General features: G+C 35.3%; 1 protein-coding gene across 2 annotated transcripts in view; it reads right to left on the reverse strand.

The window, feature by feature from the left end:
* Positions 1 to 3,113: 3,113 nt before the first annotated feature.
* The window catches only part of LOC106867567 (organic cation transporter protein), a 64,609-nt gene continuing 49,236 nt past the window's right edge, over positions 3,114 to 18,486 (reverse strand). The window contains exons 8-10 of one of the 2 annotated variants that reach the window (XM_089360419.1): positions 6,723 to 6,843; positions 4,563 to 4,635; positions 3,114 to 3,392 (exon numbers count right to left, since the gene is read on the reverse strand). In XM_089360419.1, coding sequence (XP_089216545.1) covers positions 3,183 to 3,392; positions 4,563 to 4,635; positions 6,723 to 6,843 — 404 coding nt within the window. In that variant the 3' untranslated portion in view covers positions 3,114 to 3,182. Of the gene's footprint in view, positions 3,393 to 4,562; positions 4,636 to 6,722; positions 6,844 to 9,361; positions 9,445 to 18,486 lie in introns of those variants that run through there. The other variant, XM_089360420.1, reaches the window with a different exon arrangement.

Consider the following 18,486-nt stretch of genomic DNA (forward strand, 5'->3'; position numbering starts at 1 on the left):
CCAGTCTTCATCAGGTTTCTTGAGAAAATTTGGCGTAGTGTTTAAGAGCGCGGGCTACTAACCCCAAGATTCCGAGTTCGATTCCAGGCAGTGATCTGAATAATAATAATAATAATAATAATAATAATGATAATAATAATGATAATAACATCGAAAAATACCTTAGAAATGAGAACCCAGGTTTGAAATTTACCCAAGACACCTGATGAAGGCTGGATGGTACATCAACCGAAACGTTGTATTAACAACAAACAAGATGATGACATATATCCGTCAAATGTAAATAATGTAATTGATGATTGTTGATAATGTTGTGAGTCTCAACTGAATGGCTGGCTGTAGCTTTAAAAAGCAAATAATCAATGACGTACCAAAACAATATGAAAATAAATGGCAGTAAGGACTCTGGAACCACATCAGATGAAAGAGTCTGACTCGGCAGGCACTCCAGAGCATCACAGTCGTGCTACTGTGATAGAACCAAATGAAATATTGAATATTAGCTGTTGGAATGTACGGACGCTGCTTGACCGCGAGTCCTCAGAATATCCTGAACGAAGGACTGCTCTTGTTGCGAAGGAGCTTCGACGCTATGATCTTGATAACGTTGCTTTATCTGAGACGAGATTAGCTGGAAATGGTCATCTTACAGAATCTTGTGGAAAATATACATTCTTTTGGAAAGGGAGGAATGAAGAGTTTAGAGGAGATGATGGAGTGGCATTTGCTGTTAAGACTACTCTTGTGGACAAGTTGGAAAAATTCCCAGTCGAGCGTCTTATGTCCATGAAAATTATTTTGGTTAAAGACAATTATGTGACCTTGGTGAGTGTGTATGCTTCAACTATGTGCTCTACTGATGACGAAAAAAGTTTCTTTCTACCATGCTTTGAAGGGCATTATAAGAAACATCCCTAGGGCAGACAAAGTCATCGTACTGGGTGACTTTAATGCTAGAGTGTGTAGGGATTTTAACACATTGACTGTAATTGGAAAGCATGGGGTGGGAAAGTGTAATAGTAATGGTATGCTTCTGCTGCAGATATGCGAGGAGCTGCGTCTGTGTGTTACCAATATCACGTTTCAACAAAAGAATAAGTTTAAAACTACATGGATGCCCCCTGCATCTAAAGAATGGCATATTCTGGATTACATCCTTGTTAGGGTGCGTGACAGACGAGATGAGCAGTGTGTTCGTGTTCTTCGTGGGGCTGAGTGTTGGACTGACCACCGCCTAATACGTGCAAAAGTGATATTAATCACAAAACGTAAAATCCGGGCTGCCTTAAAGACTGAATGTTGATCATCATAGGTGAAATAGTTATATATATATATATATATATATATATATATATATATATATATATATATATATATATAATTTAGAGAAAAGAACCACAATTCCTGAACTCATCCATGAAAATAAAATTCAGTTTTTACCTGTAAATTTGGATTTTTATCCCTAATATTATTATCATAACATGAATTATATTTGCCACTTAAATGCGGCTAAACCCTAAGGGTGGATGTTACTGTTGCTTTTAGCCCCAGGAGAACATCTCCTCCAGCTGGCTATTGACACTAGCTATTGCCAATAGCCAGCTGGAGATGTTCTCCTGGGGCTAAAAGCAACAGTAACATCCACCCTTCGGGTTTAGCTGCATTTAAGTGGCAAATATACTTCACGTTGTCGTGCAGTTACTGTTTATACCTCGTTTAGAGATTTAACGTTATTATCATAATTATATATATATATATATATATATATATATATATATATATATATATATATATATATATATATATATATATATATATATATATATATATACATAGGTGTAATAGTTATATATATATATATTATAATGTCTTGAATGGCACAATAATGGACTATAATAACTGTTGTAATAACAACAATGGACTATAACTGTTGTAATTTAATCATCCATAGTCTGATATAGGTTTTTTTTCCAAGGTTTTTAAAAATCTTTTTGTTCCCTCCAGAAGCGTCTCTGCACTGGTCTCACGAAGCTCCTTCCATGCAGTTTCCTTTTTATTTTTATAAATAATACATGAGCATGTCATCAAAAGAGAACTGACATACATCCAGATGTAGCTAAATAATATATTGACTGCCAAGCTGAGGCCTGTTGGTAATTTGGGGCCCTAGTCTGTCTATGAGGATAGCTTCCTTAATTCTTAGATTACCCAAATTTCTTTCATTGATTTCAATTGTGACTGTTATACACACACACACACACACACACACACACACACACACACACACACACACACACACACACACACACACAGAGAGAGTTAAAAAACAGATCTAATGGACACAAATTAATTTATTAATTAATCATCATATATATTAATTTACTAATTAATCGACATATTCACTAATGAAACAGCTGTTGGTGAATATGCTGGTTAATTAATAAATTAATTTGCATCCATTAGATCTCTTTGTTTTCCAACTTGATAAAAATGTTTGATATTTTACGATATTTTATATAATATATTCATTGAAGAATTTTTTCTTCAAAATTTAATATATTAAACCAGTATATATTGGATAAATATCCCTGTAAGAGGTTTAGATATCCTAACTGTGACTATATATATATATATATATATATATATATATATATATATATATATATATATATATATATATACATAGATACATACATATATATATATATATATGTGTGTGTGTGTGTGTGTGTGTGTATCTATAAAAATATATATAAGGGAAGCCACTAGGTGAACTGCTAATGTGCTAGAAGATCACATGTGTCTACTTTGGTCTTACTAGACACATGACATGTGATCTTCTAGCACATTAACAGTCCACCTAGTGGCCTCCTCTCTATATATATTTATAGATACATATACAATAATCATTTGAGACCTCAGATATTTTTTTCTGAATCACCCTGATTCTTTTAATGTGCTTGTTCCCTGGTATTAAATGGATATTAATTAATATCCAATTTTTTTTACCCTATTGTTTAATTTATATATATATATATATATATATATATATATATATATATATATACATATAACGGTCCAGATGTAAAAATCTTCTTGAAAAAAAGAAACGGTTTTGTTTTGTGTTTAATTGATTATATATCGTTTATTTCTGAAGCTAATAGAAAAAAATCGTTCATAAACTACACATCTTTTGTTGCAGGATTAGTTTCATTAATAGGTAAACTCTGTTTTCTTCTGGATTTCTTCTGCTTCCTTAATTGTTCTCTGACGTCGTCCATTGTCATTGGCATTTGCATACTTTGACTTTCCGGCATAAAATATAAAAGTGTAAGACACCCGAGGCACCCAAAACTAAATATTGTTCCAGGTAACCATGCTATGTACGTCATCTGAAAAGTAAAAATGTAATTAGCATCAATGTCTAATAAAAACTTTTTTTTAATTAAGAAGATAAACAAAAGTACATTCACAGTGGCAGTCCGTCGGTTACGACGTCTAGGGTTCCAGTTGATCCGATTAACGGAACAGCCTGCTCGTGAAATTAGCGTGCAAGTGGCTGAGCACTCCACAGACACGTGTACTCTTAACGAAGTTCTTGGGGAGATTCAGCGTGACACAGGGCGTGACAAGGCTGGCCCCTTTGAAATACAGGTAAAACAGAAACAGGAAGACAGAGTGAGAAAAAGTTGTGGTGAAAGAGTACAGTAGGGTTCGCCACCAGCTCCTACAGGAGCCTCGTGGAGGTTTTGGTATTTTCACGTAATAAACACTCACAACACCCGGTCTGGGAATCGAAACCGCGATCCTATGACCGTGAGTCCGCTGCCCTAACCACTGGGCCATTGCGCCTCCACAATAATAATAATGATAATAATAATAATAAGGAGGAGGAGGAGGAGATTAAGCAGTTTGTGGTCGATGAAAAAGGTGGTAGTAGTACGAATAATTGTCGGAGCCCAGGGAACAGTGAGTAAAAATCTTGAGAAGTACATGGAATAAATAGGGGCTGCAATGAGGGTGGAGCACTTGAAGAAAACAGCACTGCTTGGAACCGCTCGAATACTCCGGAAGATACTCGAAAAATAAGGGTTGTTATCATAGTTCACTGGTAGTGAACAGCTGACACCGTAGTACATCTCCAGCGTTAGAAACTGTGCAAAGGCAATAATGATAATAATAATAATAATAGTAATAATAATAATAATAATAATAATAATAATAATAATAATAATAATAATAATTCAAAAGCCAGGAAATGTCTCACAAAGTACCATGTCTGTTCATTCATGTTTTGAGGTAGAGCATTTTGAAGTTTCCACAAATGCTAGGTATTTGAATTTATCCTTACCGTGAGTAGATTTTTATTAATATTTATGTATTACAGCATCCTGCCATGGGTCAATATTCAAAGAAGAACTAGTCTAGAGCATAGTAGTAAATGTATTTTGTAGTTGTTAGTATTTGAACGAGTACTAAGCCTTCGCTGTTTATGTTGGTGTCAAAATAATGGTGGGTAAAATAAATTATTTAAAAAACAAAAATAAAACTCTATTACTCACAAGTAGACGAGAATATGGGGAAATCATGTTTCCCATACTTCCTGACAAAGTGAGAAATCCTAAACCAATATTTCTGAAAATTAAAAAAAAACAACAGTTTTAACATTTTCGACTGCAAAATTCATTTCAATGCGCAGCAATATACGTATGCATACATGCACGCAAACATACATACATACATACATACATACATACATGCATACATGCATACATACATACATACATACATACATACATAAAAATATGCAAGACTTTTCTCAAGTTCCAAATGTGAATTTGTATGTGTTAACTACATCCCAGAGATGGAGCCTTGTATCTTTGTTGGAAACTGGCTCGCTCCTCAGTGGAAGATTTATAATAATTAAAAAACAGAAGAGACATACATACATGCATGCCTACATACATACATACACTTATGCCTGCATATATACCTACACACGCACGTATACATACACGAATCAGATCGTAACTGAAAGATAACAATTTACGAGATGTTCTTACATGTTTTCAAAGAATGTTTTTGTATATTCTTAAAATAGACTGTCATAAATAGTCAGAGAAATCATGCTACAGGTTTCATTTCTAATTGACCATCTTCAAGGTCAATTAATAATTTTAGTTTATTTTTTATACAATATAAGCAAATTAAAACAGGCACGTTAACAGATCTTTCTCTTTATGCTAATGAATATGTTATTGTGTTAGGGCGTCAGTAATAAGAGACGTTCCATAACATAATTATTCTCATTATTATTCTCGTGTGTGTGTGTACTCGGTATTAAATTATACACACTCTTGTTTCTGTAGTTCATTAAAACAAAAAGGAAAGGTTTAAACAATTACATCATTTTTCGACATAGTCTCCTTGTTTTACGAAACGCTTCTTCCAGCGGGACCCAATTTTGCTTATTCTATCGGAGAAGGTTTTCACCTCGTTGCGTTTCTTGCGCTAATTCGTCTGTAACAAACCGACGACCTCAAAAAAGGTGCTTGACCGGTCCAAAGAGATAGCCCGAAGGGGTGATATCTAGTATTCCTGTAATTCGAAACCCAATTTTTCAACGCTTTCAATGGTGTGAGCGGCCGTATGTGGCCATGCATTGTTATGCAACAATAACACTTACTTTAACAACAGACCTCGGCGTTTGTTGACCAGCATGTGACTGTAACCTACACTAGTGACTATAAACCCCTTTTCCAGGTAATGTTCCAGTACAGGTCATTTCGCATCCCCAAGAACAGTTAGCATCAATTTTTCTGTGGAAGGTTAAATATTGACTCTTCGCTCCAAAAAACCTTCGTCTTCTTCACGGTTGTAGCGGTCGAGTAAGCTTTGACAGATTTTCATACGCTTATGCGCTCCTGAAAGCTCTCTCGGCACCCATCTCGCACAGACTTTACGAAATTGAAGCCTGTCGTGGATTATTTCGTATGCAAAACCATAACCAATTTGCAGAGAACATGCCACCTCATCAATGGTCACTCGTTGGCTCGCCAAAAGCATCTCTTGAACTTGTTGAATCTTCACGTCAGTGGTAGAGATTGATGGAGGTCCTGCTCCCTCTTCGCGCTTCTTGCTTGTCCAGGCATATTTAAACGTGTCGCTGTCCCCGTACTGTTCTGAAAACCTCCGATGAATTTGAGCCCCTAACATACTTTCAGACTAGAGAAATCGGATCACGGATTTCTGTTCTTCCTCGGTGCATACTGCGTCAGCAGAACAGCCATATTTACTCTGAAACACAAGAATGAAAACTGGAGCGGTCAAGGTCAAACCTCGGTTGCGTAACTGCGAGAGTGGTTACGTAAGCACAAGAGTGGTTGCGTAAGCACAAGATTGGTTACGTAAGCACATGAAAGCGGAAGGCAATGCAGCCAATCTAAAGATATTTTTTAGAACTAAGAACGAAAAGAGCCGGAAAAATAATTGCTTTTAATCGAGTCAGAAGATCAGCAGTTTGGGAAGGAAAGGGGAATAATACGTGAATGGTACTTAATTTTATGGACACCAGAGGGACGAAAAGCAAAGGTGATCTCGGCAAGATTTGATCTTAGCATAAAAAGCAGCAATAATTTCCTGCAAAGCATTTTCCCCATCACTCAAACGATTCAGAGAATTCGTCGCAATCTGTCATTCATAATAAATAAATCAACAATTACCTCAGGTTAGTTGGGTAGATTTCTGGGGCATATAACCATATGACACAATACGAGGCGCTGATACCAAACATCCCAAACAGACTGAATACTGTGTTCAAAATGGAATAAAGTTTGCTGCCATCTGAAAGAATAAAAAGGAAGAAAACTAATTCAGTCTTTCAATCGTAAAATTTTCACCAAGGATTAAAAGCTCTGATACATATTTTCCCGAAACTATCTGTACGACATACATGTGTGTGTCTGTGTGTGTGTGTGGAGGCGCAATGACCCAGTGGTTAGGGGCGAGGATCGCGGTTTCGATTCCCAGACCCGGCGTTGCGAGTATTTATTGAGTGAAAGTACCTAAAGCCCCACGATGCTCCGGCAGGGGCCGGTGGCGAACTCTGCTGTACTCTTTCATTGCACTTTCTCTCAGTATGTCTTCCTGGTTCTGTTGTACCTGTAATTCAAAGGGCCAGCCTTGTCACACCCTGTGTCACGCTGAATCTCCCCAAGAACTTCGTTAAGGGCACACGTGTCTGTGGAGTGCTCAGCCACTTGCACGTTGACTCGATCGGATCAACTGGAACCCTCGTCGTCTTCCTTTTCTATTGGACTTTCCTCTGTTTCTGAAGAAGAGCTTTTGTCGAAACGTCTCCACATTGTTTTTTTGTGTTTGTTCTTCGTTTTTTTTTTTGGTGGGGGGATTTACTATATATATATATATATAGTACGTGTACTGATGAACAAAAGAATACAGGTTACTTCACAGTTTTTTCTGTATTTGATTGAGAAACCAGTGGTCTACCGTTGAGTTAAATGTTTTTAAGAGATACATTTTGAAAAGCTGCATTCCCTCGCTTTCGGTAAATATGTTGCTTATTTTGGCAGTTTTTTTTTACTTATTTAGTCCCTCGATAGCGTGAGGCATTAATACACAGTTAATGCCCTTTATATATAATTAAATATATCTATGAAGAAACGATGAATTTTTTTCATTACGAAATGTTTCGTTATTTTTTCATTATGAGGTTTTTTTCACGCTGACTACTTGATAAATTCTTATAAAGAATTTATCCTATATTATATTATATTATATTATATTATATTATATTATATTATATATATATATATATATATATATATATATATATATATATATATATATATATATATATATATATATATATGTCTGTATGTATGTATATATGTCACTAAAGTGACTAAGGACACTAGTCAGGACCAGTATTGCTAGAAATGAGAACCAAATAACTCATAATGATGAGACGCGCTATCCTAATGAAGGCAAGCTCCCTCAGCCCCGGGCATAGCCAGATCACCAGTGGTTTCGCATTTACATTAATGCTCTTAATGGTAAGAGCTATGAGTTGATTTGACTCTTATTTCTAGCAATACCGGTGCTGACTAGCGCCCTTTTTTTTTACCTTTCAAGGCGGCGAGCTGGCAGAGTCGTTAGCACGCCGGGCGAAATGCTTTGCGGTATTTCGTCTGTCTTTACGTTCTGAGTTCAAATTCCGCCGAGGTCGACTTTGCCTTTCATCCTTCCGGCGTCGATAAATTAGTACCAGTTGCGTACTGAGGTCGATCTAATCGACTGGCCCCTCCCCCTCCTCCAAATTTTCGGACCTTGTGCCTAGAGTAGAAAAATATATTTTTGTTTTTCGATTGAAAAACTGTTAACAACCCGACCTTATTATTTATATATGCATGTATGTATGTATGTATGTATGTATGTATGTATGTATGTATGTGTGTGCGCGTGTGTGTATGTATACATTTATATGTATATGTATGTATATGCATGAATATAGGTATACTAGAACAGAATATGACCACGTAGTTTATAGCGTATTCATATAATATATTGGTTTCGAATTTTGACACAAGGCCAGCAATTTCTGGAGAGTGAGTAAGTCGATTACATCGACCCCAGTATTCAGCTGGTACTTATCTTATAGATCCCAAAGAGATGAATGACTAAGTCGACCTCGGCGCAATTTGAACTCAGAACTTAAAGTCGGACGAAATGCTGCTCAGTATATGTGAGATTATTTTATTGCCCACAAGGGGTCAACAGTATATGTGAGTGTGTGTGTGTGTGTGTGTGTGTGTGTGTGTGTGCGAATGTGTGCGTGCGCATGTGTGCGTGTGTATGTACGATGCTTACATACGTAGGAACGAGCATGCGTATGGATGTTTATGTGCATATATCTATATATCTATATCTATCTATCTATCTATCTATCTATCTATCTATCTATCTATCTATATATATATATATATATATATATATATACATACACACACACACATACACACACACATACACACACACACACACACATACATGTATGCATATATATCTATTGGACCACTGAACTCAGCATGTATTTTTTCATTCTTTTTCTATTTATTTCCTCTTATTCCTTTCTGTTGAAGAGCGTAGGTTCGAAACGTAAAAGACTTTTCGTTTTTCCCGAGCCTCAAATTAATACACTTGCTTGTTCACTTGTCTTTTTCTTTTTTTCTCTAAATATGTGTGTGTGTATGTAAATATGTGTATGTGTGTATCATTTAAATACAGTAGTAGTTGAATAATGTTCTTAAGGCCGTAATTTACTCACATGCAGCATCTTTCACAGCTTGTCGCTAACTCAGTTCTTAACCAAAATGAAAGCTGTTAACATTTTTGAAGAGGACTGGTTCCTAGCTACATTTTGGCCTAAAAAATTGAGATTTGATCCAGTAGAGAAAACGTTGTATCAAAATTTGTAGCAACGTTATAGGAGATTAAGTAACGCCACCACTCAAATTTAGATCTAAATAATTTCTATTTATTTTAAAAGCAAAATATATTCATCTTAGCTTCAATGATAGAAGAAAGCATGAATTATTTCATAGTTTTGGTCCCATGCAACAAAATTTTGTATCACAAAAAGTGAGGTAAAATATCATGAAAGTAAATATCAGGCAAAAATTGGATTTAGCATAATTAACTTTTTTTATTTTAAAAACAAACTATATTTTAATTAAGCTTAAATGATAGAGCTCAATTCAAGGAATTTCTTGGTATCAATCTCATGCAATGGAGTTTTAAAAGAACAGAGTTACGAGTGTTTATTTCTCAAATTTGAGGGTGATAATATAGTTCTATACTTTTTATGAATATAGTTTTATAAGGGAAATTTTAATATATGTCACTGACGTCATGAGACAAGAGAAAAATTATCAACGACAACGCTAATTGACACATTTGACACACTATTAATTAGCATAATAGCATAGCCCGGAAAAAACATGGATTTCATGGAAAAATGCGAGCAGGAGGTATAATATTCTTAAGATTATAAATCTGGAAAATTACAGGACAAGTTATTACACTTGAAAAAGTTCAGGACAACTTATTACATCTGGTAAAGTACATAACAAGAAAATATTTTGCTTAAAGTGTTGCAGCTAAGGATAAAATTTGAATATTAAAAATTATTTGATTTTAATTTACAAAGTAACAATATAATTCAAAAAGGTACCATTATTTTGTGTAAGTATTGACACATTAGAATACTTAAAAATGAGAACCAGAAGCACTAATATAGCTTAAAGTTTTATGCAAAGTAGAATAGTATATATGGTAGGCAAATTCATTATGTAAACAATAGGCAATGGCTCAAGATAAAAATGTGAAGACTTGGCAATAACTTAGGCAATAACTCAAGCAAATTTTACTGTGAGTTTATTGTTACAGGTAGATGTTACTGTAATATATAGCTAATTTTCGTATTATTCTATTTATTGTACTAACTAATTATGTACTACTATTATTTTTTATAACCCGTTTTCAAATTTTTAATTATTAATTAATAATTTAAAAAATGAATTGTTTTGAAGTTATTTTTTAAATGTTTGATAGAAGTAACAAGTAATAACAAATAGAAGTAGTAACTTGTAATAAAATTTTTAGTTTTTAATAAAAGCTAATATTTTCTAAACCTAAATATTTTATTTGAAATTTTAACCTAATTTTCTTGCTCTGTACTTTACAAGATGTCATAAGTTGTCCTGAACATTTTCAAGTCCTGTAATTTCTATGTTTATTATCTTAAGAATATTATTTCTCTTCCTCGCATTTCCCCATGTAATATATATATATATATGTGTGTGCGTGTGCGCGCGTGTGTGTGTATAGATATATATACATATGTATACATACATATATATTTATGAATTTACATATATACGTATTAGGCGCAAACATGGCTGAGGGAAGAAATTTTCTTCTTAAATAGATGGCTTATATAAATGTGTGTGTATGTCTGTGTGTGTGTGTGTGTGTGTGTGTGCGTGCGTGCGTAATACAAGAAAGTGATGAATGATTTAGCACACGGTTCTTGTTACTTACAATTACCTCAGTACCTCCTCGTATTCAACGCTATTGCATGCATATGTATGAATGTATGTATGTATGTATGTACGTATGTATGAATTACGTATGTGTGTGGTTTGCAATTCATGCGGTGTCAGCATCTTTTATTGTGAATCGTAATTGTAAAGAGCTGGAACGTATTTTGTTCAGCATTTTTTTCGACGCCCTAACGATTTTCAAAAAGTCTACTACTCTCATTCTTTCTCTCTCTCACTCTCCCTCTGTAAACATACATACATACATACATACATAAATGAAAGACAGAAGATAGAATATACGAGAATTTACTATTAATCACGACAATTGTTTCGACACATCTAGCATCGATTCCTCTTGGGTGGGACACTCAACAACTGGTTCAGAACCATCTGGTGGTACGGATGTATCTCATCGGGTGATAAATAAATATAACTCGTTAAATACACACACACACACACACACACACACATACATACATACATACATACATATATATATATATATATATATATATATATATATATATATATATATATATATATAAATGGTGGTTGTCTAATCTTTATGTAGAGTTAGACCACCTCCTGTACCAACATCTTTGAACCATCATGGCATCTGATGTGGCTTTTTAAACCAGACAGTGTTTTGAAAAGACACCCACATAAATTGCATATCCGATTTGGACCACCAAGACCTGCAGATAAGTTCTGATTTTTTGTGGATCTTAAAATGTGTTTTGAAGTTTCTGCTAGATTTGCAAACCTGGAACCTGGCATACATATATTTTTTCTTCTATACCAGCTGTACTAATTGAGGTTTATTGCAATCAGAGAGGACGTTTTTTGGCTTTCGTTTCTTTCTTCTTGTTCCATTTTTTTCTTTGTATCAGTCTTCTTCGCGTTTTCACTTACAGCGTACTTGATTTTGAGACATATAACGCATAAACGGAGCCCAAAAGATTGCATTGGAGATACATGGTGCATTTTATAAATATACCTAGTTAACTTACCATAAAAGCATGAATCTTACTAGTAGCTCTTTCGGTTGTGCATTAAATTCACACACACACACATAATGATTTTGCTTAAGCATAGTGATACTACTAACCAGTTGTTAGAACTCAATATACATAACATTCTTATGATTGAGAGTAAAGTTTCATCTGAGTGCCGAGAGTAACGTCAATTAATGAATAACAAAAGGACTCGAATTACGTCATCACACACTATATGTATTCAAATATGAATATGTAAATGTGTAGGTCTATGTTTCTATGCATATGCATAGACTATGCTGTGTAACACGATTTTTGTGCTTCGATAGCAACTGTTATTTGCTATTTGTTTACCCCTGGAAAGTATGAAAAATGGCTAATATTTCTCTCAAACATTGCTTGTGTTACATTTATGCAATCCCAAAGAATATCTCTCAATACATGGCTATGATGCTCTCCCACTACTCCTATTCATGTTCAGAGATGCACATATTGTCAGCCACTAAAGGACATGCACAACTGTTTGAGGTCAAGCAACTGGCAAGCAAATCTGTGACATTGAGCAGAAGATATGTTATAATGATGTTTTTACTTCAGCAGCTCAGTCCTAAATCTGTCTGAAATGTAATGGAAAAATCGTCATTTTCAACTCATTGATGTCCAGCTCACAAAAGCAAATAGTAGTGATTTCCATTGATTTCTAGATAGAGGCAAATAGGAAATAATACTTAACGACCAAAGACAAAAATAAATTTTAAAATTTCGTTACATAGTTTTATTTGTAACAAATAAGAGAAACAATACTAAATCCAAGTAGTCGAGTGTAGTTCATTAACAAGCTGAGCTAATAGCCGTTATTTCTCTGCAAAACCATGTATGCATCTTTGGGTGTGATGCACTGAGTGTGTTTGGATCCGTGACACGTGTGCACTTGTGCGTACATATCTGTATGTGCACGTGTTTATAAACATTTACGCGCGAGTATGCGTTCATGTATGCATGTATGTGTACATGCTAAAGCACGTACATGTGGGTATGGATGTGCGGAATGTGTTTTTTAATCTTTTAGTCAGGTATAATAACTGTAACAATGGCTCGTTGTAGCGCATTGGTGACAAATATGAGTAAGAGAAAGAGGAAAGGAGGGAGAAAGGTCCTGAAAGCAGAGACATGACTTGAATGCTAGCAACAGGGTGGACTCCGCTAAAGGTACTCAAGAAGCTAGAAGTTTGGGTTAAATCGGGTGTCGGATTAGGTCTTCCACCCAAGTGGTCTATGACGAGATCTGAACTCGGAACGCGGGGAGCCGAAATAAATACAAGTAATGTGGTTCGACATTCTTACAGTTCTACCAATCTACCACTTTGGGCCAGTGCTATTTATGTGGAACCCCAGAAAGAGTAGTAGGAAGTAAAACTGTCGTCGGCAGGATTTGAACTCAGAATGCAAAAAGTCAGAATAAACTCTGAGTAATATCTAACAATTTAGCATTATATAAAAGTATACACGCACACACACACACACACACACACACACACACACACACATACACACACACACGCACACAGATAGATAGATATGAATGTATGTACATAGATGTGTGTGTTTGTGTGAGTGTGTTTGTATGCTTATGTGAATGTGTAAGTATAGATGCATGCATAGAATCGAAGAGATAGATATAATGTAGCCGTAAAGGTACATGAGTATTTCCTCGGCAGAGATTTTCATTCATTATATATATATATGTGTGTGTGTGTGTGTGTGTGTGTGTGTGTGTGTGTGTGCATTGATATATACATATACCTAAATAGCAGATGTCCCATAAGTTAGATTGCATTTTTACTCGTAGTATAATGTTAAAGCTGCCTGACCTACAGGACACCAGATATATTACATAATCATATAATTGTACATTCATTCAGCTACTCAACGCTCTGTGTGCGAGTGCGTATATACACATATGCAATGTACATGCATACATACATATATATATGTATGTATGTATATACGCAAATATGTGTCTATGTATGAATATATATTTATGTATATCTGCTTGTATATATATATATATATACACACATATATATATATATACATATATACATGTATTCGCACACACACACACACACACACACACACACACACACACACACACACACACACACACACACACACACACACACACATTTTTCGTGGTACCGAGAATGGAAAATCAAGTTTTCCTTCTCTGTGACATTTACTATTTCCTGAGAATTATAGCATCCGTTATAGAGATGCTATAATTCTTAAATAAATTGTTACTGTATCACATCGAAAAATCTGCTTCTCACATATTTTTTTTTATAATTTTTTTTTGTTTTTAGTATTATGCTTATACGTGTATAAAATTTAATTGACAATTTGAATATGGTTATCTTTTTCAATTAAAACTGAAGAAATTAAAACGAAAAAAATATTTGTTTTTAATCCACCATATTTTCACAATGAAATAACATCAGTTTTAGAAATATATCGATGACCGCCAAAGGTTAAGCATGACCATACGTCCATGCATAGATGCGCAGGCTGGACTAAGTTGTACTTTTATGTGGTAAGTTTGTACTTTTATCGGGTCATCCCATAAATAATGCAGTTTTTTTATACTTCTTTTATTTTTCAAAATTAAGATAAACGAAGTTTTTTTAAAATCCAAAATACACCCTCCTTCATTTTCTACGATGCTCTTCCATCTATCTGGTAGACTTGCAAGGCCCTTCTTCCAAACTTCACTTGTCCGTAACGAAAAATATTCCTCCAGTTCTGTTCTGACCTCGTCTACAGAATTCAGATTTTTTCCGTCCAAATGATTTTGAAGACTGCGGAATAAATGATAATCAGACGGGGCAATGTCCAGCGAATATGGTCGGTGGGGAATTGTTCCTAATTTAGACTGTTCCAGTCTTTGGAATGTCATCCTCGCTGAAAGTGGCCGAGCATTATCCCGATGGAAGAAAACCTTTCGTCTTGAAGCTAAAAATGGTCGTTTTTCTTCTAGCGTTGTCTTGAAAGACGGTTTGAATAACCAAATCTTTGAATGACCAAAAGTTTCTCTGCTAGTTCCTCAACAATTATGATGGGATTTTGTTCCACCAGGATTTCCAAGACGTCCTCGTCGAGCCCTACAGGGGGAAGGGGATAGTTGATTACATCGACCCCAGTATTTCACTGGTACTTAATCTATCGACTCCGAAAAGATGAAAGCCACAATCGACATCGGCGGAATTTGAACTCAGAAGAACATAGCGACAGACGAAATGCCGCTAAGCATTTCTCCCGGTGTGCTAGCGATACTGCCAGCTCGTCGTCCTAATAACAACAACAACAACAACAACAACAACAACTACAATAGTAATAATAATAATAATAATAATAATCGACCTCAGTACTCAACTGGTATTTAATTTATCGACCCCCAAAAGGATGAAAGGCAAAGTCGACCTGGGCGGAATTTGAACTCAGAAAATTAAAACGGCCGAAATCTCGCTAAGTATTTTATCCGACTCTGCCAGAATAAAAATTCTTTCTAATATAAGTAAAAGGCTGAAATTTTGTGGGAGGTGTTAGTCTATTACATCGACCCCAGTGCCTAACTGGTACTTATTTTAGCGACCCCGAAAGAATGAAAGGTAAAGTCGGCCTCACAGGGATTTGAACTCAGAACATAAAGACCCAAAAGAAATGCCTCTGAACATTTTTAACATTTTGTCTGGCGTGCTTACGGTTCTGCCATCTCGCAGCCTTTAGTAGTAGTAGTAGTAGTAGTAGTAGTAGAAGAAAAATAATATATTTATAATTCCATTTCCTTCTTTTTTTTTTCCTATAAAAGATTTCATGTTCATTCTAATATGCCGTTCAGTTTGGTCTAATCTAATTAATCTGAAATTGCTTTTCATAACTGTTAGCTCAAATGTTGAAACTCTATACAAAAGATTGAAAGCAATTATTTATATATACACATTTACACACATAGATACATGCATACACACACACATACACACACACACACATATGTACATATATATCTGTGTGTCCGTGTCCGTGTGTGTGTGTGTATGTTTCCGTTAACTTAATATTATCTAATGATACAAATTGTTAGTTCATTAGCTGTTATATCTGCGTTAGAAGGAAGAGAATCGTCCCGCCAGAAACAATTTATATATTATAAGAACCATGTTCCTCTACCCGGCTGTTATACATAATTTCAATGATTTAGGAAGCAAGACATTTTATAGAATTGAAAACTCTTCTATCATGGCATCATTCTAGACATGGTTCGTCAGCATAGAAAATTAAAAGGAATTAATGTATTTGATATTTTCCTCTTTGCTCTGAATTTCGTTTGAAAAATTTTAGATACGTTTTTATTATGATGTTTGCCAATTTCCTTTATAAATAGTCAGTCGATAGATTTTCGATTAATTCATTCGGAGAAAAGAAATAAGAAGCTGAATTTTGATTCAAGTGTAACGTAAAGAAAACAAGGTTTGCATTTTATTTTGGTCATTTTTTCTTGTTTTCCCTCGCACGCCACCGGAAGAAAAGCCCAAATACAACAACGGACTATGTTCAGTGTCCAAATCTTTCTAAGTTATGGGTTTATGTTGAACAACTGCTATCACGTTTGGGAAGAGCACAGCTGTCCTCTGAGTCAATAATCTTTTCTACTCTAGGCACAAGGCGCGAAATTTGGGAGAAGGGGGCCAGTCGATTAGATCGACCCCAGTATGCAACTGGTACTTAATTTATCGACCCCAAAAGGATGAAAGGCAAAGTCGACCTCGGCGGAATTTTTCCGAGTCTATGATAAAGATTGTTCCAGCGCCCCCTCTGAACATGCAAGGGAAAGCTTGTTTTCTCTGTGCAGTGGCTGTGGCAAAAGAGGTAGTGTGGATGAAAGAATTAGCCTGAAAGGATTAGCGACAGGCATCTTCATCTCCAGCCTTGGTTTGGTGAACTCTTTTATTTTCCATCTTAAAAAGGAAAATAAGGCTGGCGAGGAGACGCTTGCCACTCTGTACATATGAGAAAAGATGGAAGAAAGTGGCAAGCATGTTGAGAGTGAATGTGCTTGCTTAAGGGAGAACATAAAAGTCTCTTAAATGGTCTAGTGGAGGAACGTGGTTTATGGGGTCGCACCCGTCCCTCACTCCATCATCATCATCCAATTTTAAAAATATCATCATAAATTTTTTATCTTGTCATCTCATTCGATTCCCCGACCCCCTTGTCTGTCCTCTCTTTGCCTCTACCTTATGGAAATAAGAAATCAGTTAGGGAAGATAGAGACTGGAGAAAGAAAGTGATAAGGAATAAATACTGAGACTGATTTACTGAAACCTTCAATCAGTAAAACGGTTACTTCTGTTGTAAACCTATTTTGATTTGTTGAATGCAATTCTTCCTACCACTTGAAACTAATCATTTTTGAGGTGCGTAAATAATTTTACAAACACCTTCAATCAATAAAACAGTCTATTCTGATGTTTTAAAGCAAATATATTATTTTCAACTTAAATATTAGCTGATATGCAACAATTGTTGAACTTTTCAAATGTCATGAAAAACCATTCCAGGAAACTTATCGTTTAATTTTTTGTTTATGTATGAGGAAATTTTGGCTAAACTTTTCAATGAAAGATTAAGCTAATATGAATCAACTTAGTGCTGCAGAGAATGACAGTAACCCAAGACACTGTACTGTCGGATCGAACCTGAACCTTTGTGGCTGCAAAGCGAAATGCTTAACCATTCAGCCAATACGGCGCATACACAGACACACATACACACACACGTACACACACACACACACGTCAGATGTCGAAGTCATTGCAGAGCAACGTGAAATGTTTTGCTCAAAAATAGAAGGCTCCACGAAGTCCGAGAATTGAAACCACGATCTCATGATCGTGATTGCAACATACTAACCACTAGGCTTGTCCCCAATTATTTATTTATATATATATATATATATATATATATATATATATATATATAAAGGATTACGTGTGTATGTGTATGTGTATACAGACAGAGAGACATATGCGTGTGCATGTACGCTTACTCCCAAACATATGCATTCATATACACTTGCACACATGCACACGGACAAGCTTAATCGTCAGTAGAGTTTCCATGGTTACGTATGACATCTTTCCATCTTCTCGTAAGCTTTTTAATCCCTTATTGAAAGTCTTCTTCGGTTTCGAAGAGAAGAACTCTGAAAGACCAGCTTCGACTTCCTCAGTTCTTTCGAGAGTTAATTCATCCAAATGATTCTGTAAACTACGCAAAAAATGATTATCTGAAAAAGCAAAGTGTGCGGAATAAGA

This window comes from Octopus bimaculoides, chromosome 11, assembly GCF_046866305.1.
Source record: "Octopus bimaculoides isolate indiv1 chromosome 11, ASM4686630v1, whole genome shotgun sequence".
NCBI classification, from domain to species: Eukaryota; Metazoa; Mollusca; class Cephalopoda; order Octopoda; family Octopodidae; genus Octopus; species Octopus bimaculoides.